The 26187-nt window shown below is 39.8% G+C and overlaps 1 protein-coding gene across 9 annotated transcripts in view; it reads right to left on the reverse strand.

Annotated features, from left to right (window-relative positions):
- RIC8B (RIC8 guanine nucleotide exchange factor B) overlaps window positions 1-19476 on the reverse strand; it is a 101815-nt gene extending 82339 nt beyond the window's left edge. For all 9 annotated transcript variants that reach the window (XR_826436.1, XR_826441.1, XR_826437.1 and 6 more), the window contains exons 1-2: window positions 18930-19476; window positions 10251-10298 (exon numbers count right to left, since the gene is read on the reverse strand). Coding sequence is in view for 2 of the 9 variants with exons in the window: in XM_010853381.1 (XP_010851683.1) it covers window positions 10251-10298; window positions 18930-19013 (132 nt within the window). In the remaining 7 variants the exon portion in view is untranslated. The remainder of the gene's footprint in view (window positions 1-10250; window positions 10299-18929) is intronic.
- Window positions 19477-26187: the final 6711 nt, after the last annotated feature.

A 26187-nucleotide genomic window follows, 5' to 3' on the forward strand; every position in this document is an offset into this window, starting at 1 on the left:
ACAGCTTCAATATCAGTCCTTCCAATGAACACCCAGGGCTGATCTCCTTTAGGATGGACTGGTTGGATCTTCTTGCAGTCCAAGGGACTCTCAAGAGTCTTCTCCAACACCACAGTTCAAAAGAATCAATTCTTCAGCGCTCAGCTTTCTTCACCGTCCAACTCTCTGCGTTTGGCTGTGGTGGGTCTTCATTGCTACACTGGCTTTTCTCTAGCTGTGGGGAGCAGGGCCCATTCTCCAGCTGTGATGCATAGGCCTCTCATTGTGTTGGTTTCTCTTGGTGTGGAGCATGGGCTCTAGGGCATTCAGGTCTCAGTACTTGCAGTGTGCAGGGCTCAGCAGTTGTGGCTCCTGGGCTCCAGAGCACAGGCTCAGTAGTTGTGGTATACAGGCTTAGTTGCTCCACAGCATGTGGGATCTTCCCAGATCAGGGATCAAATCTGTGTCTCCTGCATTGATTAGCAGGCAGATTCTTTACCACTGAGCCATCAGGGAAGCCCTTAGATCTTCTTTAGTTTCTTTCAACAGCATTTTGTAGTCTTCTACAAAATGGAATTATTTTCTGAGTCATTTCCTTAGTTGCTGTTCTAGGACTTAAATATCTTATATATGTATATATCTAAACAGAATTAGCTTCAATTTACATTAATTCCAGTGAGGTGTAGAAACACTGCTTCTATATGATGTTGTCTCTTTCCCCTCTTTGGTGGCATTATTGTTATACATATCAAAAATGATTACTTGATATATAATTTTGTCTTTTGAAGTCACTGAGGAGAAAGGACAGCTGGTATATACTTACAGCTTTTGTTATTTTGGCCTTATTGGTTCTCTAGAACCAAATAGTGACTTTATTATCTAGAGTCACTTCCTTAGTGCAGTACAGCTTTGCTCTCATCAACCTTTGTGCTACTTCTGACAAATATATCATGTTTCTGTATGTTACTAGCTGAACAATATACTATAGACATATTGTTTTATACAACTGTTTTTAAGATCATTTGAAAGAATAGGAGAAGAAATATGCATTTATATTATCTTTTATAATTACATAATTACCTTTACTAGTTCTCTTTTGTTTCTTTGTGTGGATTTAAATCGCTGTTTGAGGTAACTTGCTATCTGTTTGAAGGACTTTTAGTACTTCTTGCAAGGTGGGTCTAGAACAAATTCATTTTTTCATTTATCTAAAAATGTTTTTATCTCCCTTGCAATGTTAAAAGATAGTTCTGTTGGATATAAGATTCTTGGTTGAGGTTTTTTCTTTGAGCTCTTTGAATACATTATTCCACAGCCACAGGCCTACATTTCTGATGAGGAGTCAGCTGTGTATCTCATTGAGACTGCTCTGTAAGTGATGATCCATTTTTCTTTTGCTACTTTCAAAATTTTCTCACTGTGTTTCCATTTTAGCATTTTTATTGTGATGTGTCTATGGATCTTTTGGAGGTTATTCTACTCAGACGTTATTGAGCTTCCTGGATATGTAAATTGTTTTCCAGTAAGTTTAGGAAGTTTTTAGACATTTCTTCAAATATTTTTTCTTCCCTTTTCTCTCTCCTCTCCTCTGGTACTCCAATTATATGTATGTTGATATATTAACATCATCTCATATTTCTCTGAGGCACTCATTTTCATTATTCTTTTTTCTCTGTTCTTTACCTTGTATACACTATTGCTTTATCTTCATATTTGCTCATGCTTTCTTCTGACAGTTTGAACCCAACATTGGGCCTCTTTAGTGATCTTTTTCCCCTTATTATACTTTTCACTTCCAAAATTTCCATTTGGTTCTTCTTTTTCTTTTTAATCATTTCTATCTTTGTATTGATATTCATTTGTTGTGATGTCATCAAATTTTGTATTACTTCTTTAATTATTGTTTCCTTTACTTTTCTGAATATTTTTTTCTTTTTTCGTTTTGGCCACACCACACAGCATGCAGAACTTCCGCCAACCAGGGATCAAACCCAAGCCCCCTCAAGTGAAAGCACAGAGTCTTAACCACTGGACCACCAAGGAAGTCCTTTCTGAATATATTTATAATAAATATGTTGAAGTCTGTCTGTTAAATCTACCCTCTGGTTGTTCTCACAGGCAGTTTCCACTGCCTGCTTTTTCCCCAGTGTATAGGTCATTCTTTCCTGTTTCTTCACATAGCTTTGTTTTTTTTTTTTTTTTGAAGCCGGACATTTTAGATAATACATCAACACTGGGTATTGCCTATGCCATCCAAGACTTGCTATTGTTATTTTTCTTATTTGCTCAGTGACTGGATGAATTATTTTCATTGAGTATACTTTCCTCCTCCTCCCTGCAGATGTAGCTCCTCATGGGTCTCACCCTTTGGTCTGCTACAGTCATCCTGGGATGACAGTGGCTTTGGCAGGCCTCTCTTTGACTTTCTCTTCCCTGACCACACCCAGCTGTTAAGCTCCACTAACTACAGATTGATTGATCTATTGTCTTCAACAATGTCCTGAGGCATAAATTGCTCTACAGACTGAACCGATTTATTACAGTTCCTTTGAAGAGACAGTTCCTGAGGTAAGTATTTAAGATTTGTTCTAATTACAGGAAGGTTCCTCCCAGCTGTCTTTCCTCCTTCCTTTCTAGCAAACTAGCTAGATGTCTGGTTAGCCCTATAACTCCAATCAATATGTCAGTCTCCTCCCGACTCCTTCTCCTTTCATCACAACCCATATCTTCAGGCAGAAACTTCACTTTGTTGCAAAAAGTTGGTCCCTCTGGGGAGAGATTCAGAGCTTACTGTTATAAGGTCTGCTTGTTTCTCTTGGCAAAATTCCTGAACCTTGGTTCTGATGCTGGGGGCAGAGACAACAGCATGCTTCTTTCATGACACCTCCTTGAAAGTTCAACTGGAGGAGACAGGGGAGTAGCAGACCCAAAACTCCTCAATTTGCCTTCCAAGGTGGAATCTGTTTGTCCCACCAGCCAGGGCAAGGGCAGTTGGTGCCCCAGTATTCTCAATGTTGCCTTACTCAAGGTAGAGCCCATGACCCACGAATGGAGACTGGGTGAAAGAAGAGAGATCCCATCTCTCAGCTATAATTCACCCAGAATTTTGTCTCAGTGACATGTGGCTGGGGCAGGGTGAGAAATGCTGACCTTACCCCTGTTCCTACTGGTTAGTTAGCCTTTCAACTGAGGACTGAGGAAAGTAGGAGCTCTGATCTTGGCTCTATCAGTTTGCTGTTGTTCAGTCACTAAGTCATGTCCAACTCTTTGCAACCCCATGGACTGCAGCACTCCAGGCTTCCCTGTCCTTCACCATCTCCCAGAGCTTGCTCAAACTCATGTTCATCGAGTCAGTGATGACATCTAACCATCTTATCTCATTCTCTGTCATCCCCTTCTCCTCCTGCCCCTCAATCTTTCCCAGCATCAGAGTCTTTTCCAATGAGTCAGCACTTCGCATCAGGTGGCCAAAGTATTGGAGCTTTAGCATTATCCTTCCAATAAACAGTCAGGGTTGATTTCCTTTAGGATTGACTGGTTTGATCTCCCTGCTGTCCAAGGGACTCTCAAGAGTCTTCTCCAGCACAACTAGAAAGCATCAGTTCCTCGATGTTCAGCCTTATGATCCAACTCTCACATCCATGCATGACTACTGGAAAAATGATAGCTTTGACTATACAGACCTTTGTTGGCAAAGTGATGTCTCTCTGTTTTTTAATAAGCTGCCTAGGTTGTTCATAGCTTTTCTTCCAAGGAACAAATGTCTTTTAATTTCGTGGCTGCAGTCACCATCCACAGTGAGTTTGGAAGCCAATAAAATAAAATCCGCCACTGTCTCCACTTTACCCCATCTATTTGCCTTGAAGTGATGGACCAGATGCCATGATCTTACTTTTATGAATGCTGTTTTAAGCCAGCTTTTTCACTCTCATCTTTCATCCTCATTAAGAGGCTCTTTAGTTCTTCTTTGCTTTCTGCCATTAGAGTGATATTATCTGCTTATCTGAGGTTGCTGATATTTCTCCCAGCAATCTTGATTTTAGCTTATGATTCATCTGGGTCTGCATTTTGCATGATGTACTCTGCAGAGAAGTTAAATAAGCAGAGTGACAATATACAGCCTTGACAAACTCCTTTCCCGATTTTGAACCAGTGTGTATTTCCATGTCGGGTTCTAACTGTTGCTTCTTGACCTGCAAATAGGTTTCTGAGGAAGCAGGTATGGTGGTCTGGTATTTCCATCTCTTTAAGAATTTTCCACAGTTTGTTGTGATCCATAGAGTCAAAGGCTTTAGCACAGTCGATAAAGCAGAATTGTTTTATAACATTTAGAAAATATTATAAAAACATTTTATAGATGTTTTTCTGAATTCCCTTGCTTTTTCTATGATCCAAGGGATGTTGTATCTCAGTTTGATCTCAGTTTGGAGGAGGGTTTCCATCTCACTCCACTGAGAGTGGGAAGAAAGGGAGCAGGTCTCAGTTTAAATACCACAGACTTTCACTTTTCTGACTTTCAGTATATTTTCCTGAATAAGTGTTCCTTCATTGACTTCATGCTTTTAGGACTATTTCCAGATAATTTAAATGGCTGTTGTTGTTGTTGTTTTTAAATAACCAGTTTAATTAAGGAGCAGGTTCATAAAGCTCTCACACTGTCATGGCTGGAAGCAGAACTTCTTGCTGAGTTTTTCATATGAAAAAAAGGATTGAAACTCTAAAGTACAAATCAGAGATACTACTCAACATTCCCAAGCAGAAAGTGATCCATACAGAGATCACATATGGACTGTCATATCTAAGGCTTACTAAATCAGAAGGCTATTCTGTTCTTTCTTCCTACACTTAGTCCTTCAATACCTTGGTAACACATCTAAAATAAAAAATGGAGTCTGAAATGAAGTCTAAATTATTTTACTTCTGAACTACTGTGAGGCATTCATCCTGGCCTATGATATAATTCAGCCCTTCTGGTCAAGTTTTATGCCAGTTCCAGCTGGATAGAAACTTTAAAAATAAAAGTTTTAGAATGCATTTGGTAATATGTGTGTTTGTGTGTTTTAAAGAAATCAAGATGTTAAAAATGATTATCTTTAAAGTTATTGGTTTCTAAATGAGAACCGAACTTGCATCATATATCAAAGTATTCCCCAAAGTGAAGACATCAACTAAAATTTGAGTCAAATTTGCAAGACACACAAAGCTCATTTTGTTTTAGTGAAAATTGGAGTTTAACAATTTCAAATGACTATACTAAATGTAAAAGGCTTTTAGAACAAGCATTCATGCCTCAAGCTATCCCTAAGCATGGATTCACAGTATACGACTGATGGTTCTATCTTGGCACATTTTCCTTGGGGGACTCTAATATGGAAAATTACCCATTCATTTTCTATAGTCCACAATGACAACCCTCAGTATGCATCTGTAGCTGAGAAATGCCAAACCAAACACCATAGGAAAATAGCCAACTTAGGAACCAAGGCCTAACACAGGACCTGGCACACAGGAATTACTGAAAAAATATTTGTGGACTACAGAGATCTCTACTAATATGCCAAGTACATCCAACTTTGTGGAAAAAAGAAGAAATATTTCAAACGGTAGAATGGACTTTTGTGTTCAAATAAATTTATTTCACTCCATAAACCAGCTCCACAAAGGATACTATCTCCAAACTTAATAACATTTTTATGTTCCCCCAAAAGGAGTATGTAAGATAATCGCAAAAGGCCAATTTTAGAGAGAATAAATGATTTAAAAATGCATTGGTCTTTGCTTACATCCTGAATCACATAACTCTGAAAGAATATATTATCACATATATTATCTTATATCTGATATACTGTAATGAAAAGTTTAAAATATCAAAAAGAGAAATGAAAATATCATCCACAGTAATAACACAAAGCCACTATTTAGTGAATTTCCTTGTAGACATTTTTCTTTGTATACTTTATATTAGTTTTACATGGTTATGATCACATTGTATGAATATTTTTGTATTCTGCATTTTCAGTAAACAACAGTTATGAAAAGTGCTTGAGAATCTGCTGCCTACTTAAGAAAATATCAAACTCAAAACCAAACCATATGTACAAGTCATGAGAATTCTGGTCTCCACTTAATCTCCAATCCCCTTTATTCATTTAACAGGTATGTATTGTAGGTGCCTATTTTGTGCCAGATGCAGTGCCAAGGACTGAAAGTACGAAGAAAAGTAAGCTAGAATTTTAGTCCTCAAAGAGTTCTCAACTCAGTAACTACCTTATACCTTCACAGATATATGAACTTACCTATGTCAGTTTGAAGTTGATGAAATAAATGCTTGAAATTTAACTATTTTTAACATGATTCTTTTGAGGAAAATAACTAAATACCTAAAAGTTTATCTCAGACAACAACTTAAGTTTTCTGCATTTGATATGGTTGTCTTCTTAGAGGTGAAAGAGCTGCAATTCTTTTAATCATTTTACGATAGGTATTTTTCCAATATTTATTGCAATTAGTTCTCTTTATTGGCCTTGAGATCAGCTGTGCTTCAGAAACCAATATAAGAATTTTCATTTCCTTAAGGTGTAAAATTTCAGATTATTCATGATACCTTCCTCCGTCCTACATATTTGCATGATACATTTGTTTATGTGTTGGTATACAGTCATAGCCATCTATTTAGGTAGACAAGATGTAAAGTAAATGCTTCAGTAAGCACAGGTGCTTACACCCAAATATACCATGAGCCACATGCACCTGGAACTATCTGCATTCTATGCACAAACATCAGAAATGTGTCTGTCTCTACTTCTCTGGAAAAATTTAAGCACTCCTAGTTGGTAATTTCCTTTGATATTTTCTGATTTAAGTCTAAAGTCTAGTTGCCTAAATGTTGTCTCAAGGTATAAGAGATAAAACAAGGTACTGAGTCATAATTTCAAACCTTCTGAAATATACCTCAAGTGATAATGAGTGGGAGCCATGGAGCACTAAACAGTGAAGGAGCTGCACATAATAGCAAGAAAATCTGTTCTCTGCTTGAGGCTCCACCACTTACTAGTAATGTGAGTGTTAACAAGTTGTGATTAACATAAGCCTCAGTTTTCTTATCCATAAAATTGGTATGGTGATATTCTCTCCATACTTATAACATTACAACTTTACTACTGAAAAGCAAATCTTCATAAAAGTGCAAAATGCTACACAAATGTTAGGAATTAGGTCTAAGGATCATTACTTTATAACCAATTCCTAGAAAGTTCACACAATCAAGTTTTATTTTTTGAAAGGCTCTGTTCCCTTACATCTACTTATTGGTTGTCATAAGGTTTTACATAAGAGAGGTGTGTTTTTCAGAGCAACAGCACCTGTAGTTTATGGAAAGGCGTGATGCTGTTACCAACAAACAGGTAGAAGGCTCCAGAGACATGTTTAGGAAAGAGAAAAAGAGAACTAGAGCAGGAAAGCAAATTGGATGGTAATTTGAGTTCCTCCTATTTTAAGACTGGGTTTAATGTGGAGACATGCCTAATATTCCATGTCTCTCTACACTGAGAACTTAAAAAGCTGTTAGGATGCAGATCCTTTAGAGAAGTCCAATAATTTTGATTTCAAAGTCTTTATGGGCCTTAGGCATGAAAGAGTCACTAATGGTTTTAACCTTTGGAGACTGAAATAGTTTTGTTTGCCAATGTTTTTACGTTAATGAAGATTACCTAGCTCAGTCCCTAATGACATTTGTTTATATCAGACCTCCCAGGAAGCAGCAATCTATACACTAAACCAAAATTAACACCAGTACAGTAGTTATGGTCACCAAAAATCTAAAAGGCAGTAAAAGACAATATCTCGAAAATGTCAAGTTTTGCTACTACCCTACAGGAAATAAACATGCTTTACTAGCAACTGTGTGGGAATTTTTCTTCCCTTAACTGAAAGCCATATGGAGGGAGGGAAATCTCTGTCTTTATGCACTTACTTTGACTAGTGAAAGGACTGTCAAAGATTTTAGTGTCAGATCCATAAGGTACCCCAAATCTATGGATATAGTATGGATTCTCCCAACTAAGCTAAACAGCAGCTGCCTTCCTAGCCTGAATACCTAAAAAATGTATATATTCATTTTTTAACACCTGGCTTCTTTTTTCTTCTACTTGACCATCTCTCCCATTAGCACATAATAGTCTCTCTCCTCCCTCTCTCTTTCTCTTTTACCACAGTGCAGTATTCCATTATGCAAATCTCTATAAGTTTCTACAAATATTCCCTGATTCCTGGAGGTTTTTTTGTTTCCAATCATCTGCTATTATGTACAATGCTTCAGTGAGTAACACTGCTTACTTTATTTCAATCTATCCACAGAATAGATCTAAAAGTGACATTGCTTGGTCAAAGGGCAAAATGCATCTGTAATTTTGGTAGATATAACTAGCTTCTATTCCATACGGACTTGTGTTATATTCTACTCCCACCAAGTGAGTAAGGTACTTATTTCCTGAAGACCATTTATCAAAATGCACATGCCTGGATTCCATCCCCCAAATTCTGACTCAGTAGACAGTGATGGGGCCTGAGCAGGCCTGTTGAAAAAGCTCCCCAAACAGCACATCCCTGGCTGAGAACCCTGTTCTAAAGGGTATTCTAGTCTTGTTTATATTGTTTAAATTCAAAAGAAAATCAGTAAATCTTTAACTTCCAAAGTTTATACTCCTTGTCACTCATTCAATAAAACTTTTCGAGTACCTATCTGTGCTGGGCATTCTAGATGCCGAGGATATAAAGATAACTATTATTATAGCATCTGTCTTCAGGGAGTTCACAGAGTCTAACAATGAGAAACACACACACACATATAAAATTAAGAAACAAATAATAAGCATAGGATTAAAGATTTACATAAAATTTTATAGGAATACTGAAAAGGGGCATTTCACCCTAATAGGAATGCCAGAGGTTTCCTGAAGGAGAAGCTCCTAGAGGTGAGTAGGAATTAAACAGGTGAAAGGGTGAAGAAATATACAAGAGGGCATTCCAGGCAGAAGACAACACATGCAAAGATAGGAAGTAGGAAACAGAAGGGATGTGTATATGTACATAACCGGAAACATTTCATGTTCCTAGAGCATAAATTACAAGGGACAGAAGTAAGCAACAGGCTGCAAAAGTAGGCAAGCTTCAGATCACTGACCATCAAGCTCATGATAAGAAGCTTGAACTTTATCCTATAGACAAAGAAAGTCACTCAAGGGTTTCAAGGTTGAGAGTGACACAATTAGATTGTTGTTATAGAATTATGGACAATGGAACTATGGAAGCGCACATAACTGGAAAAATAATGAACTGTTAGGAAACTGGTACAGTAGTCCAGATGAAGGTATGAACAAGGGCTGGGACTAAGGAGGGAATGTATGGAGAAATCTTAAGAGGCAAAATGAGCAGGATGTCGACATTAAATATGGGGGTAGATGTGAAGAGAGGGATGATTTCAAGGTATGATCAAACCATTACCAGGAAAGCACTGGACTTAAGCTATTTTTCCAGCAGCAATCATGGGTTTACACGGATTCAGTCATGCTCTCTCACCTGGTCTTACTGTTTGTAAGGCCAAGGATAGAAGTACAGGGCCCAGGAAACACTGAGGCAGAACTGGTGAGCTTCTCCTTGAACATCATGTTCCAATCAACTAAGTAAAGCAACCACAAGCTACCCCGACAGGCCAATGTGACATTTCATGATCCGATCTCTGATGCACCCTCTCTTATAATAACTCCTCTAGTGATGAGCCTCTTGATCCTATTTTCCTCTTTACCAGTGAAGTCAGTGACCAAGATGATTGCTGGATATAAAAAAAGCTGCCAGCACAGAGAACAATATGTGGTTGAGGCACAGCAGCATCAATAGCTGTTTCCCCAAAACTTAACCCAAAGCCAAGCCTGGCTTTACAATATTAGCAATTAGCAATTTTTGGCAGCCTGCAATCCTGCCATCAAACAAAGCCAATCTCTGGAGTGGAGAAGATATGGGGGAGGGTCCCCTCTGAACCCCTCCCATTCCCCTGATTTATGCAAGTGTAACGGTTCTATGGGGATGGAGCAGGAGGGTGTTGTGTGTAATTCATACTAAACCTGGCACTTGTCTTTCTTCTCAGAATTCCTAAAAACCAAACATAAGGGAAACTGAATACTAAACCATCAGATGAAATCAAGTCTGCTGTTATAAAGCCGTGAATGAAAATACATACAGACACACACACCACACAAAGTAACACTAAGGCTTACCTTTCTTTTATCTTCATCTGTTGATTCAAATTTGAAAGTAGCCCTATGCTGAAGAGGGAAAAAAGGGAAACAATGTCATTTTAAATGTACAGATTTTTCATTTTGGCTATGTTAAAAAATATCTGATGTCTACAAAAAAAGTTGTCTTCCCAAATCACCTCAATATTCTTACTAAAGAAAAAGAGAAGCAAATAACTATAAAGCAGTACAAAAAGACTAAAGCAAAAATATATACAGAAAAGAACAGAGTACCGAGCCACAAACCGCCCAGGGAAATCTGGAATGCTTTGCACAGAGTATAGAGCATTTGAGCTGGACCTTGAGGGATGAATAGGAGTTTGCCAGAAGGCAAATGAAAGCATTCTAGGGACGGAAACAAAGGCTCATGTGTGAAATGGTATGATATATTTGTGAAATAAGCAGCTCTGTTGGAATGAAACACAGGACACATGTTAGAGGATGACAGGAGCAGAGAAATATAAGAATGGGAAAGTAGACTGGATAGAGATTTGGAAGGATCTTCCAATGTTGTTGAGGAGCTGGTACTTTATCAAATGGAATAAGAAATCATCAGAGAATCATAGATAGGGAAGGACAGTAATTCTGTAAGAATGAGAGTTTAAACCATGGTTCCACCACTTATTAGTTAAGCAAGTAATAAATTATAACTGTATTTCCCACGTGAAAAGAGGGGTGCCTACTTCACAAAGCTGCTGTGAGGGTTAAAACAGCTAAGGCATATAATGTACCATCTGAGTGCCTGGCACATAGTAAACACTCAGTTAGCATTAGGATGATAATGATGATGATGCCAATGATATTGAGAAAAAAATAACTGAAAGAAAAAGGAGGGTCACGACTCTCCTGCAATTACTGGCAACACTATTTTTTCTCTGTAGCTGAAATAGAGAATGGAGTAAGTTGTCCACTGTCAAGAGAGTGGCAGTACCCCAAAAAATAGAGCATAAAGTTCCTCATTCTCTTCTCAAGTTTTATTCAAGACAGCCAAGTGCACTTAAGAATCCTCCAAGTTTTCCTTTAAAAAAAAAACCTTTATTGAACATCTCTCTGCCTTTCCTTTGTATTTCTCATTGGCAACACTGACAAATATTTATTGGCAACCCATCAGGAGTTAAGTACAGTAAGTACTAAAGATATTATCATTACAGGTGGTTCTGCATTGACAGCTTTGTAGAAGAACTGATTTTTGAAATTAAATGAGATTGAGAAATGTTGACAAAGAAGCAGTTCTGAAGTACAAAATAGTCAGAGGAAAGACTTAGAGGTAATAGAGAAGGCCATTTGAGGAAACCTAAAGAGAAGCTGCCTCACATATGGTTTGCAAAACAATTAAAATGGATGTCAGATGGTGAGGGCTTGGATTTAAAAATTTATACCTGAACTGACATAAAGATGACAGGCCACCAGGGGAAGACTCTGAAGGAGGTGTAAACAGTAGCTTATTCTGGAAGAATATTTTGAGCAGTAGCTTACAGACCAGATCAAAGGAGAACAAGGCTGAGGACATAAAGCTCTCTGAGAAATGGGCTTCAGTAATCCACGTCTAATATTGCTGGAGGCAGTATAAATTGACACTATCTTCAAAAACGAAAGTGATTTGGCAACACATAATAGCAACCATAAAAATATTCCTATCCTTTGACCCAGAACGTCTGCTCCTAGAAATTTATCCTAATGAAATCATCCAGAGGAGAGAAAAATTATATTCACTGCAGTGTTATCAAATGTTAAGGGAAAAAAAAAAGAGACAACCTGAATATCTAACAACAGGAGACTGATTAAGTAAATTACTGTGCATTCATCTGAAATATTATCATACTGCAGTTTTTTTAAAGATGGCTAAAAAGTTCTGTAACAACATGGAAAATTATTTTATGACAATAGCTGTAAAAATAGTAAAATATCAAATTGTATGTCTATGATGACAGTACCTATATCAATGTATGGATGGATGCATTCAAACAAAGGCTTGAGTGTTAAAAATGCAAAAATAAAAACTATACAGGGTTGGTGGAATTTCTGGTGGTTCCTTTGACAAAACTTGTTGATATATTGTTATTATTAAAAGAAAAAAATTGACAGGTAAATGAATTAATGAACAAACAAGGAAAGAAAGAAGAAAAGGAAGGAAGAACAAAAGCTTTAACTTAGAAATTTACAGACCCAAGGTTAAGTAAAAACTAACACTGAATAAAAGATAAAGAATCAGTAGATTGTTCTGTTGGTTATAAACTGAAGCCTAGTAAAGGTTCACTACAAATGAAAATACATAATTGCATTTAGAACTAAGAAAGCTTAATTTTTGCCATCATATGTGAAATATTAATTCCATACATTATCTAGAATAAATGTACCTAGTTGCCAATAGTCCTCCTAAACTTTTTTTTTTTTGCATTTGTGGTAAGGAAACAGAAAAAGAAATCATCTTTAGACAGACCCTCACTAAGTTATGAAAATATTTTTTAAAAGGTTTCTACATAGAATTAAATCTTTTAAGGTGATAATTTAGATTAGTACCAAGGACTAATTTTTCTTTTGCTTTTTAAATGTAAAGTTGATTCTGTGATAAAACTACAATATTAAAAAAGGAAGAAAAGAAGGGAAGAAGGAAGGGAGGAAGAAAAGCTTTCAAAAGCCCTGTCCAACGGGCATGAAGACTTAATTTAATTAGCAAATATACTGGTGTTGTGAGGCAATAAATTGAATTTAGAATATGTCAATCTATTCAGAAACTCAGACCCCTAAGGTTGTTTGGATTCAAAGATGTTGACTTCTCTAAGGCAGGCTTCTCTTATCTAACTTAGATCATACCTAACCTATTCTGTACCGGGCTTCCCTGGTGGCTCAGACAGGACAGAATCTGCCTGCAATGCAGGAGACCTGGGTTCAAATCCTGGGTTGGGAAGATCCCCTAGAGGAAGGCATGGCACTCCACTCCAGTATTCTTGCCTGGAGAAAAGCCATGGACAGAGGAGCCTGGTGGGCTGCAGTCCATGGGGTCGAAAAGCATCGGACATGACTGAGCAACTAAGCACAGCACACCATAACTCTTGTTCTCTCCCCTTTTTAAGGCTGAAAGAGAAGGGAAGGGGATCCAGCATTTCTGGCTGCAAATGTCTTTCTAGAACTGCTGGTCAACAGTCAACACTTCACCTTCTTTGTATGCTTAATTTCCAGATGAACAGGACCAAATACGAACTGAACAGTAAAGCTTTAGAGACCAAGTAAGTTAGTAACAGCTCAGTAACACAGCCAGCTCTTGAGGACTCCCCCTGCCAGTTTCACATCCCATGAATAGGCTAGGCTCAATAGTCAGAAAGCACTGGTTTGCATCCAGTCCCACTGTTTACTGAAAGTGTGACCTTGGTCAAGTTATTCAACTTTACTGCCTGTCAAGAGTTTCCTTATCTTTGTGTATAGCACCTTGCACATTGCAGGTGTTCAATAAGTAGACACTACTGTTGTTACTGCACAGTCTACGGGGAGGCATCCAGCCAAATACTGATCCACTAGACACCTAGGATTTATTTCATAGATTTCCAAAGATATACTCAAACAGTACCAATGCAAAGGAATCAACCTAACTGGAGTGGTGTCTGTGTGTGTGTGTATGTGTTGTGCTGTGTTTTAGGAAGAGAGATTATTTCTAGAACTAAACCCCAGTAACTGAGATTATATAATCCAATCTGGAAATAAGAACATATAACAAAGGAACAGCCCACTACACACGCTCATCAAAAATCTGTAGAATGAACCCAAAGAGTCAGAACTCAACCTCAAAGTGTAAAACAAAATGTCCTCTTACATGGTCCAGGATGTTTATATACCCTGTTCAAATGTGGAGGCTGTATTTCTACAACTGTCTCCAAATTAGGTCCCTATCAATTGGATTCTTATGGCAACCCACTCCAGTACTTTTGCCTGGGAAATCCCATGGACGGAGGAGCCTGGTGGGCTACAGTCCATGGGGTCGCAAGGAGTTGGACACGACTGAGAGACTTCACTTTCACTTTTCACTTTCATGCACTGGAGAGGGAAATGGCAACCCACTCCATATTCTTGCCTGGAGAATCCCAGGAATGGGAGCCTGGTGGACTGCCGTCTAAGGGGTCGCACAGAATCAGACACGACTGAGGCGACTTAGCAGCAGCAGCGCATAAACACACCTCACTACTATCAGTGCTGTTTTCCTCTCTTATGAGGACTCATCTCAGAGACCTACCTACCTGTCTGTATCTTAAGTAACTTTTACCTTTCATTTGGCCATAAACTTGTCATACTTACATAATGGAATTCTGTTGGAGCTTGCCAAGGGGTAATCATATGCCCAGGTGGCCTCTATGGCCGCAAACCATCTCTCTAGTCATCATCATAGTTGATGATGATGCTACACCAGTTTCTTCTCCTATTAATTCAGAGTATTGGACCCAATGATCTTTGAGGTTCCTTCTAGTCCAAATATCCTGGATTCAAGGAACTAAGATACTTTTATGCACCTCAAGGCCCAAGATCACTGTTTGTTGTTCATAATCATAATGAAGGCTACCAGTATCTCTATTAAATCTGTTAAAAGAACAAAATACATGGCACTCAATACATTTTAACAGATGAATTGAGAGGAGAGGAAAAAGGCAACCACTCTTCCTATTTTTAAAAAATACTTTCCTACACTGAGTCAACTTGCATTATGCCCTTGAGAAATAGGCAAATTTCCTTTTAAAAGGGATAGATAGATCTTCCTTCTCCCCAAGATGACAACATCAGTGAATAAAAGAAGGTAGCTTGAAAATCAGAATCTCCTTAACACAGTAGAAATTAGATGTTACCTGGAGCCAGATAGGTAAATGTTGCTCTAAACATGGTACAAAGTATTTCCCCAGCCATTAATAAGTGCCATGGGTCAAGGAAAAAGAAAAACTGAAGTATATTCTCTCTTTTTATTTTTAATCAGACTATGTCAACTCCATGCCACAGGGTTAATCTCTGACTTTTTCTGTTTAGAACTAACAGCTATGGGTTTTTCTTCAGTGCCAGGCGGTGTTCTGATTTATACATATAACTTATTTAATCCTGACAACAGTGGATGATGCAGGTACTATTATTATCCATGTTTGGCAGATGAGTGAACTGAGGGACAGTAAAGTTAAGTACCTTGTTCTATACCACATGGATGGTAAATTGGGGATCAGAATTCAGGCAATTTGGCTCTAGAACCTGTGCTCTGGCCACAGGACCTCTTGAGAACCTTGATCATTAGGGAATGCCTCCTAGATGCCTTGCACAGTATTCAGCATTATACCTCAATTAATTTAGACCTCAGAATAACTTAGGTGATGGAACCTAAGTTACAGATAAGGTACATATCTGTACATAGGTACATATCTGTTACCTACGTTACAGATAAGGAAACTGAGACTCAGGTTTAAAATAACTTATCCATAGTCATGAAGCTAATAAATGGTAGATTTGAAGCAAGATTTATCTGATTCCAAATTCAACCTTCTTTCCACAATACTTGAGCTTCCTTTTGAGAACAACAAACTAATCATTCTCTCTCTACATCATTCATTTCCCTTCTTGGTTAGACTCTTTAATGCCTCATAATCACTTCATTCTAAACATTTCTCATCCACTTTTCCAGATAAAGAAAACAAGGAACACAGTAGACCCAGGCACATTTTTAGAATTTCAGATTCCATTTCCCAGAGAGTGGGACAATTAATTTGACCTCCTCATTCTTATTGCCAGACCACTGCAATCATACTTCCCCTTCTTCTTCATCTGCCTCTAAAGTCTCTTCCCTTGAGGAGCAAAGCCCCACTGCCAACATGAAACGCAATTTTCTTTGTTCTTTGGATCTACTGTAATCAGCATTAAACATGAAAACTCTTTTCTGAAGGAATTGGCCAACCCAGTTCATATCAAGCCACAGCATTCTCAAGGCTGGCCCCCAGAATGCCACCCCAAAACTATACACATTGGTCATTACAACTTTAAAACCATTCCCAATGTGAAAGTTTAGAACTTAAGCTCTGATAGCACTTGGAGTAGTGCTATCAGTACTTGCCCAGGAGTAGTAAATGAAACTAACCTGGAGGGAGATCAAGGAAAGGAAGAGATAAACTAGAGGAAGCAAATCTGGAGTTCTAACTACTTTAGTCGTGAAGAGAAGGAGGAATATTGAAGGAGGTGATAAGATCCAGGTAGAGGTTTTTTCCTCCTTCCTTCCCACAGAAGAAAGTTTCTATTTATTGCTGGATACCTGGGATATAATAAGTGCTAAATAAACACTAGGTGATTCAACACAACAGCCAAGTTTTCTGTTGCATTTTGTTTTTGAAAATCTGTTTGTAGCTGCCTCAAGTCATTTTTGGAAAGCAATTATAAATCAAGTTGCATGAATATACCGTCAGGCCTCCATATCTGCAGGTTCCACATCCATGAATTCAGTCAACCATGGATCAAAAGTATTTGAAGGAAAAAAAACAAAACTGGAGAAAGTTCCAAAAAGCAAAAGTTGAATTAATGGGCAACTAGCTACATAGTATTTACATTGTACTTACAATTATTTACATAGCATTTACATTGTATTATTAGCAATCCAGAGATGATTCAAAGTATAAGGGAGGATGTGTATAGGTTATTCCCAGGTGGTGCTAGTGGTAAAGAATCTGCCTGCCAACGTAGGAGACACAAGAGACGAAGGTTCGATCCCTGGGTCAGGAAGATCCTCTAGAGTAAGATATGGCAACCTACTTCAGTGTTCTTGCCTGGAAAGTTCCATGGGCAGAGAAGCCTGGTGGGCTACAGTCCTTGGGGCTGCAACAAGTTGGACTTGACTGAGCAACCGAGCACACAAGCACACATGCCATTTTATGGGCTTCTCAGGTGGCTCAGTGGTAAAGAACCTGCATGCCAATGTAGAAGACGCGGGTTCAATCCCTGTTTCGGGAACATCCCCTGGAGAAGAAAATGGCACCCCACCCCAGTATTTGTGCCTGGAAAATCCCATGGACAGAACAGCCTGGTGGGCTATAGTCCATGGGGTCACATGGGGTCACAAAAGAGTTGGACGTGACTTAGCAACTAAGCAACAAGAACATGCCATTTTATATAAGGGACTTGAGCATCCATGAATTTTGGTATCCACGAGGGAGGGAAAGGGTCCAGGAACAAAGCCCCAGCAGATACCATGGGACAACCATAATCTCCAAATATGTACACCTGTGCATAAAGCATATCAGAGACCGAAGAAGCTAAGATATGAATATAACTGAATCCATGCAGCCACCCAAAGAAAACAGCATAGTACTGTAAAAGAGCAATCAGAAAACCTAGATTCAAATCTCAGCCCCATCTCTCAATGACTGTGTGGACTTGGGGCAACAACATTCTAAATTTTCTCATTTGTGAAACAAGGAATATCATCACTTTCCTCACAGGATTGTTGAGAAGATTAAACGGGAGTGAAGTTGCCTGATTTTTGAATATTTTCCACATAGGGCAGAAATGGCATACTGGCAGCTCCATAATGCAAAGCATAGGTTAGTGCAGTGGTGGACACATAGCAAACACAGGAGAAATTATGAATGGAAGCAAAGGAAAGGAAGGAATATGTTATATCTAGGATGTGACATGGTGCTGGGTGTGTTCTCACAGAAGTCAGTCATTTCTATTAAGTAGTCTTCTAAATGGAAGAATAAAGGTGTGGTATGTCACCTTTAGAAGTGAGCTTGTACAATTCCTGGAAGGAAAAGTAATGGAGAGCTAACGGTTCTTGAAGAGACATTCAGAGAAGTGACTGGGATATAAAAGAGGATACCTTTTTAGTGTAGAGTTGTAAAGTGGAAAGAATAATGAATGGTTTGAAGACCTAGGTTGGAATCCCAGCTCAGAAGTATGACCTTGGGCAAGTTACTTAACCGATCTAGAATCTCAATTGCAAAACGCAGATAAAACCTCACTGGACGGCTGTCAAGATTAAATAAGATAAAGGATGGGAAAGCTGATAATGCGATACAAATAACAGGTATTATTAGGAGTTAGTCTCCTCCCAGTAGGTCCATGACCTTGGCGTGATTTCAGTTCCTCGTGCCTCGGTTTTCTCATCTAGAAAATGGGAAGAATGATACTATCTACTCTACAAATATTCTGAGAATCAAGTTAGACCATATATGAAACATCACGCCTTGAAAACTGTACAGTGCTGTACGTCTATAAAGAACTGCCATCGTGGCCGCTACGTCTTAGGCATGTCAAAGGCCGTGTTTATGCAAAGAAACACGTATTTTTATGCTATGCAGGTGAGGAAGCCTCGCGTGCATTTCTGCATCCAAGAGTGGGGCACAGGGCACAGACGGACATTCACCGATTCCGGGGGTGTGACTTGCACGCTTGGGAAGAGGACCGTGGGACAAGCTGCTGGGCCGGAATCAGAGTGGTGGGAGCCAGGGTGGGGGCAGGGGGGATACAGGATGCACGGATGGAAAAGGCTGGGGGCACAAACACGCATGCCCAAGCCGGAAACGTTTTCGGGGGAGAGCAATGCGCATCCCCGGCGTGAGGGGGGGGGGGCGGCTTGAGGAGGGATGCGATATGCAAGCCCGGGGGGGCGGCCCAAGGGTGCTATACCGCACGCCCGGGGCCAGGGCTCTTTACCTTATCGCTGTAATCCCTCAGGACCCGCTCGATAGCCCCCGCCTCGCCGGCCCGGACGATGTAGAGGGCGCGCTCCTCATCCATGGCCGCAGGTGCGGGGGAGCCGCGGCCGCTCTGCGCGCCCAAGCCGCTGCCTCCAGGTAAACGCCTCGCGCCCCCGCTCGCTCGCTTCTTCCCAGCTTCCTTCCTTCCCTCCTTCCCTCCCTCCCTCTGCCTCCAGCCCGCCAGCCTCCGCCCGGGCAGGCCCGACGTCACCGCCCCTCAACTTTCACCCCGCGACGTCACCGGTCCCCCAGCAACCGGCGCCTAGCCGCCACCTCTGACAAGGCCCAGTACGCGGTAGAGGCCTGGCGGACGGCCTGACGTTGGGGGTCAGGCCCGAGACCCTGCTTGCTCCCCTGACTCTCCCTCCCTCGGAGAAGAGTCCAGCCTTTTAAGTGGGCTTTCACAGACAGAGCTGTTCTTCTCTCCTGACCCTCCTCTATGAATCATTCTCCTCAGCTGACGAGAGCGACCCGGCTCTTCCCCGCCCCTCTAAGAGCAACCAGCTAAATGGACTACAATTCCCTTCGTGCGACGGGGTCATTCCACTCTTCCATCTAATCTACTGGAGTGCCGAATGGCATATCGGGACTCGTAGTCATCCAGCGGGAAAGACTTCCCGCCAAAGGCATGCTGGGAACTGTGGTCCTGCAAAGGCCGGAAACGGGAGTCCAGCGGCCGCCTGAGGCCAGCGGCCCTGAGACCGTTAAGGGGAGGGTCCAAACGTCGGCTCTGCCTCCTTTTTGTTCCTTACCGAGCTGACTGTCCTGCTCGAGCCCTGGCTGGTCGGACTGGTTGACAGCCGCGGAAACTGACACCCCTTGGTGGCAACTGTCATGCACCGTTTTAATTCCCTCTTTTCTCGTTTAGCGGTTTCGGTCTCTTTGAAATTCTCTCCTTCCTTCCTTGTTTGCGGTCATGCTATGTATTCAGCTACAATAATGTGGGAAATGGTAGACAGCTCTCGGATACAAGGGGACTCGGCGGGGTTTTTTGCCTTCATAATAATAATAATAGCCGCCGTGTATCGCGTGTTAGGGACTCAAGACTCAGTGTTAGGTGATTTCTCACGGCACTGAGATTTTTGTGGAACCATAGGAATCCAAATAGATTAAGTAATTTGTCCAAAGTCACATAGCCAGTAAGTGGGGAATTCGATATTTGTATCTACGTCTTTCCCCAAAGGCAGGTCCTCTACGACCGCTAGTAAATGTAATAATATGGATATACTAGTAATGGTAATGATGATGATGATGGAATCTCACATTTGCTAAGTGTTCGCTACATGCAGACATTCTGTCACATACTTTGCCTATGTTATCTCAGCTTCTCACAAACCGAGTCAACAGATATTAGAGAATCTATGCTGTGCCAGACACTGTTCAATACAGTACAGGACAGTTCAGTGTGTCTACAGTGGACCCAAAATGAAGTCCCTACTATTGTGGAGCTTCCATTTTAGTCGTTAACCTTATCCTCAGTTGCTTCAGTCATACCCTACTCTTGGTGACCCTATGAACTGTAGCCCACCAGGTTTCTCTGTCCATGAGATATTCAGGAAATGATACTGGAGTGAGGTGCCATGCCCTTCTCCAGGGGAGCTACCCCACCCAGGGATCAAACCCACATCTCCTGCCTCTCCTGCATTGCAGGCAAGTTCTTTACTCCTGAGCCACTGGGGAAGCCTTAAGCTTGTGAGGGAGGTACTATTCTTAAGGTGAGGAATCTGAGTCTTGAAGAGGTTAATAGGTTAATTTACTGAGATGGCAGAATTTGAAAATTGAATTTGAACTAGGATCCTATCTATGCTCTTTCTACACTCCCAAACTATTTGCTAGAGTGTGGATGAATTCTCTAAGTAACTTTCAGTTTTCCATTCCAAGCTACCTTTACCAGAATCATCTTCCATGCCAGCCCTGCTTACCTCTCCCTCTCTAGCTGTGCTGAAGAATTAGAAGGGGCAAAAATTTATTCATCTAATAATTATTGAGTTTCTTCTATGTGTCAGATGTTGTGCTAGGATCTGAGAACTTAGAAATAAGAAGTATGGAATCTGAGCTCATGGAGCTTTTGGTATTTTGGTGGATCATACATTTCATGCAGCAAACCTTTATTGAGCATATTTGTTGAGCCAGATATTGGGGTAAGTGCTGTGTCCATAATAAAGTCAGATTTTGGTCTGTCTCTTTAAAAAGCATCTTCTTAGGCCACGGTTTAGTAAGCTATATTCCTCATTTAATAGTAATATCTTGCAGTTATCTTTAATTGTTTACAAAGCATTCTACTGTACACCATCTCTGGATCACTGAGCGAGGTATTCCCATTTACATATAGGAAATCAGGCTCGGATTAGTTAAATAACAACAACTGAGACTCAAACTGAGAACTGTAACATAAAATATTTGGTTGCCTACTCTCTGTCCAGTACTGTACTACATGGTTTTTTGGTAACCATATATTTATTTTTGGAGCAACGGCTCCTGGATAGGATACTAGCTAGCATAAAGTATCTGAGTAGAGACATTTATTTTAAAGAGGGTCTTATACACATGTGTTTGAAATGTCTGTTTACCAGAAATAGGCTTATGTTTTTAGGCTTCAACCCTCTACTTCTAAAAAGAGATTTTAAAAATGTGAAACCACATGAATTAATGGCTTGGGAAATTGCACTTTAGTAATTTTAATTAAGCACTAATATTCTGATTTTATAAATCAAAAGGATCTTTGACTCTAATTCAAGTCATCCTTTGACCACTGACTAGACTCTGGTCCCAGAAAAATTAAGTGACTTGTCCAAAGTCAATAGTTAAAAGCAGACTCTGGGACTAGAGCCTAGACTAGCTAAATTCTGGATCACTACATCACTTTACCTCCCTGAATATTTAGTTATGTGATACTTTCAGTGACTAGAGTTTCTAGTTCAGCAGTAACTCCAGTTCCTGTTGATTCTTGCCTGGCTTGGTGCCAAGGAATTGGGATTTAGAGTCTGGGTAATCAAAGCAACAAATATTTATTCACAAGTCACTGCTCTAAGATATAATAATATAATTCTGTATTTATGTTTGGATAGTGCTGTACTGTTCTCAGAATATCTCCACATAGATCATCTGACTTAATCCTTGTAATAGCTGGAAAATGCAAGGTCAGTAGGACAGGCACTATCTTCCTTTTTATAAAGAAAAGGGAAGTTCAGTGTATGGATTAGCTTGCTTATGAGCAATAAGTGCTCATAAGTGGTATAGTTAAGAGCTAGAAATGCTCTGGGCTCTGATAGCATAAAATGCTATGACCATATGGGTCAGGGCCAATGAAAAACCCTGCAAATAGATACTAGTCATTTATTTTGGACTTTGATATATCCTGTGCTGGCATTTCCTCTGCCATAACAATGGACTGGTCCGAATGTGCCAAATTAAAGGTCTTATAGAAGTACCTGGTGGTAACAGCTTTTAGAATCCAAGTCTTTCACATGTAATATTTTTTATACATTTTCTTTAGAAGAAATTTAAAAACTAAACAGCTTGGCCTACTCACTACAGCTCCACAATTGGACTTCAGAGAATTTCACTAATTCGAGATACAAAGTGTCATTCAACAACCACCACGCCACCATGTGAGGCTACTCTCTCAATGTCATCTGGTGTCCTAAACTGTAAAATAAAGGAACTGATCCAGATAGAGTCTTGGTTCTCTCTCAGTTCTAACATTCTATGATCTAAGGACAACAAAAGCATATTTGAACATGCTCATTCTTTAGACAAATTTATTAATGAGTGAGGTTTTACATATAAATATGTGTAAATCAAATTACAATATGATGTATGCAAATCATGGCTTGGGCATACCTGCAAGGATTCTGATTTAGTTGATCTGTGGTGAGGCCTGGGTACTGGTAGTTTTAAAAGCTTCCTGGTTGATAATCACTGGACCAATATTCTGATAGAATATCAACCACTAAACGAATATAATTTTTTTGTAGACTATCAACCTTATAAGCCTGTGACTCATTAATTAGTCTTTTAGAAGTCAGAATAATCTAGGAGGTTAAAAGTTACCTTAAATTCATTTTCTATTAAGAATGAAGTTTCTTTTTTGTAGCAAAGTTATTTGACATGGTTTGTACCTTTAACAAATAATTTGGGGCTCACTGGAGCATAGCATTGTCTTCAGTCAGTTCAGTCATTCAGTCGTGTCTGACTCTTTGCAGTCCCATGGACTGTGGCATGCCAGGCTTTCCTGTCTATCACCAACTCCCGGAGCTTACTCAAACTCATGTCCAATGAGTCAGTGATGCTATCCAATCATCTCATCCTCTGTTGTCCCCTTCTCCCACATTGAATCTTTCCCAGCATTGGGGTCTTTTCCAATGACTCAGTTATTCACATCAGGTGGCCAAAGTATTGGAGTTTCAGCTTCAGCATCAGTCCTTCCAATGAATACTCAGGACTGATTTCCTTTAGGATGGACTGGTTGGATCTCCTTGCAGTCCAAGGGACTCTCAAGAGTCTTCTCCAACACCACAGCTCAAAAACATCAATTCTTTAGCACTCAACTATAGAGTCCAACTCTCACATCCATACATGACTACTGGAAAAACCATAGCCTTAACTAGACGGACCTTTGTTGGCAAAGTAATGTCTCTGCTTTTTAATCTGCTATCTAGGTTGGTCATAACTTTCCTTCCAAGGAGTAAGCGTCTTTTAATTTCATGGCTGCAGTCACCATCTGCAGTGATTTTGTAGCCCAAGAAAATAAAGTCTGTCACTGTTTCTACTGTTTCCCCATCTACTTGACATGAAGTGGTAAGAATGGATGCCATGATCTTAGTTTTCTGAATGTTGAGTTTTAAGCCAACTTTTTCACTCTCCTCTTCCACTTTCATCAAGAGACTCTCTAGTTCTTCTTTGCTTTCTGTCATAAGTGTGGTGTTATTTGCATATCTGAGGTGATTGATAATTCTCCCAGCAATCTAGATTCCAGCTTGTGCTTCATCCAGCCCGGCATTTTGAATAACGTACTCTGCATATAAGTTAAATAAGCAAGGTGACAGTATACAGTCTTGACGTACTCCTTCCGATTTGGAACCAGTCTGTTGTTCCTTGTCCAGTTCTAACTGTTGCTTCTTGAGCTGCATACAGATTTCTCAGGAGGCAGGTCAGGTGGTCTGGTATTCCTATATCTTTAAGACTTTCCCACAGTTTGTTGTGAAAAACCACAGTCACAGGAAACTAACCAAACTGATCACATGGACCACAGCTTTTTCTAACTCAATGAAACTATGAGCCATGCCATGTAGGGCCACCCAAGACAGATGGGTCAGGGTGGAGAGATCTGACAAAACGTGGTCCACTGGAGAAGGGAATGGCAAACCACTTCAGTATTCTTGCCTTGAGAACCCCAGAATAGTATGAAAAGCATTGTCTTAGGTACCATAAAAAATACAAACAAGTAGAATCAATTGATCCTGTTCTTTGGGAATATAAGAAGCATCCAGGCAGTTGGCAGATCTTTTCTACTGTTAGGAAGGAACAAATTGAATGTAAATATTATGCAAATCAAAGCAAGATAAACATTTATGGGAAGAAGAATAATCAGAGAAGCCTTCTTGGAGAACTATATAGAGAATACTACAAAGAGCTTAGAGGGCTAGCAGATAGGAGGAAATGCCAAGAGAGAAGTTCGAGAGGCCAGAACTAATGAAACACTTATTGAGAAATGAAAACCAACTTAGCTGAATTTGAAAGCCTGCAAGGGAGATTTAGAGGTCAGTTGGTCAAGTAGGATAAGGAAAAATTAAATCTGGGAGACGTCATTATCACTGATGACTCTATATAACCATCCAATCCAGTTTCAGCTTACAACATGTTCCATTCCTGAAAACTACCTCACAATACCATATAACATAAATAGAACTGGGAGACAGGAAAAGGTCTGTTGCTGACTGGTGTCAAACCCTTGTGTGTGTTATTTTAATTTCTCTGGATCTTATTTATAAAATTAGAGTTTAATTAGGTGACTTCAGAGGTTTCTTTTTAAACTCTTAGAAATTTATGATTACTTGATCCAGCCTTTCAGTACCTGTGTGAGATTCCTCTGTAATATTCCTCTGCAGTATTCTAATTGCTAAAATTGAGCCCATGCTGTTAGTCCTTGGCAAATGTACCTGTAGCTGTTTAATACTGATTGACTGTCCACAGTGGGGCTCTCAAATTAAGCACACGAAATGGGCTCTGCCCTTTAGGAGTTTTTATTTATCCAAGAGCTGGAATGTGGGTCAGACCTATTTGCATCTTGCTGGCTTGGACTCCCATCCAAACACCTCTTGGGAAAACCCAGCACTTTGGGTGGCAGTGCTGTAATGTGGCGAAAGAGCTGGACTGGGAATTGGAAAACCTGGTGTTTAGTCCCAATTCACCGCGTGAGTCTCAGAAGCCCATCATTTGTCAAATTCCTTAAAACCATTCTGGCAACCAGTTTTTTGTATCTCAAAGGAAAACTTGAAAGCCAAAAGATTCTACTTGCCTTCTTTGAACATTGATTTTCTCAACTGTGACGAACATGATAATACCTACTTTGCAGGATGTCGTAAGGGTTAAAGGAGATGACTGTCCGAGTGGCCAGCACAGCAGTCCTGGCATGGAGTAGCCACTCAGATGTTAGCTGAACTGGAATGAAAAATGCAACCTCCCTCACAGTGATGCTGGAAGATGTGGGGATAAAGGTCATGTTATTACTATTGGTGAACAAATGCTTGAGTTTTTGTCGTCGTTGATGTTTTTAACAATAGAAAAGTAATTTTAGCATACCTCTTTGATCTTTAAACCTTGAAGTTAATGTTTTTAACACTGACATGCTTTGACAAAAGAGTTTGGGGGATAGTGACTGTCCTTTGTGTGTGTATGTAAATAAGGAGGCTAAAACACTACACACACATGTGCACACACACACTCTATACCAATGTCTTTGTAATTAAGTTTTGAGAGTCACATATCAGAGGAAATACATTCTCACAACCTTTCTTCCCGCCACTTCCTTTTTAACTCTTAATGCAGTAAAGCATTAATTTACTTACCAACATTTGATTAAACTCTTAAGTTTCAACCCTAGGAGGAGGTGGCAGTGGACAAAGGATTATTGTCATTCATCATCACCACTTTTTAGTCTTCCCCTCCAGTTGCCTATGAAGGATTAGCATTTCCCTGAAAGGAGGAGGACA

Source organism: Bison bison, unplaced genomic scaffold, assembly GCF_000754665.1.
Source record: "Bison bison bison isolate TAMUID 2011002044 unplaced genomic scaffold, Bison_UMD1.0 scf7180017864327, whole genome shotgun sequence".
NCBI classification, from domain to species: domain Eukaryota; kingdom Metazoa; phylum Chordata; class Mammalia; order Artiodactyla; family Bovidae; genus Bison; species Bison bison.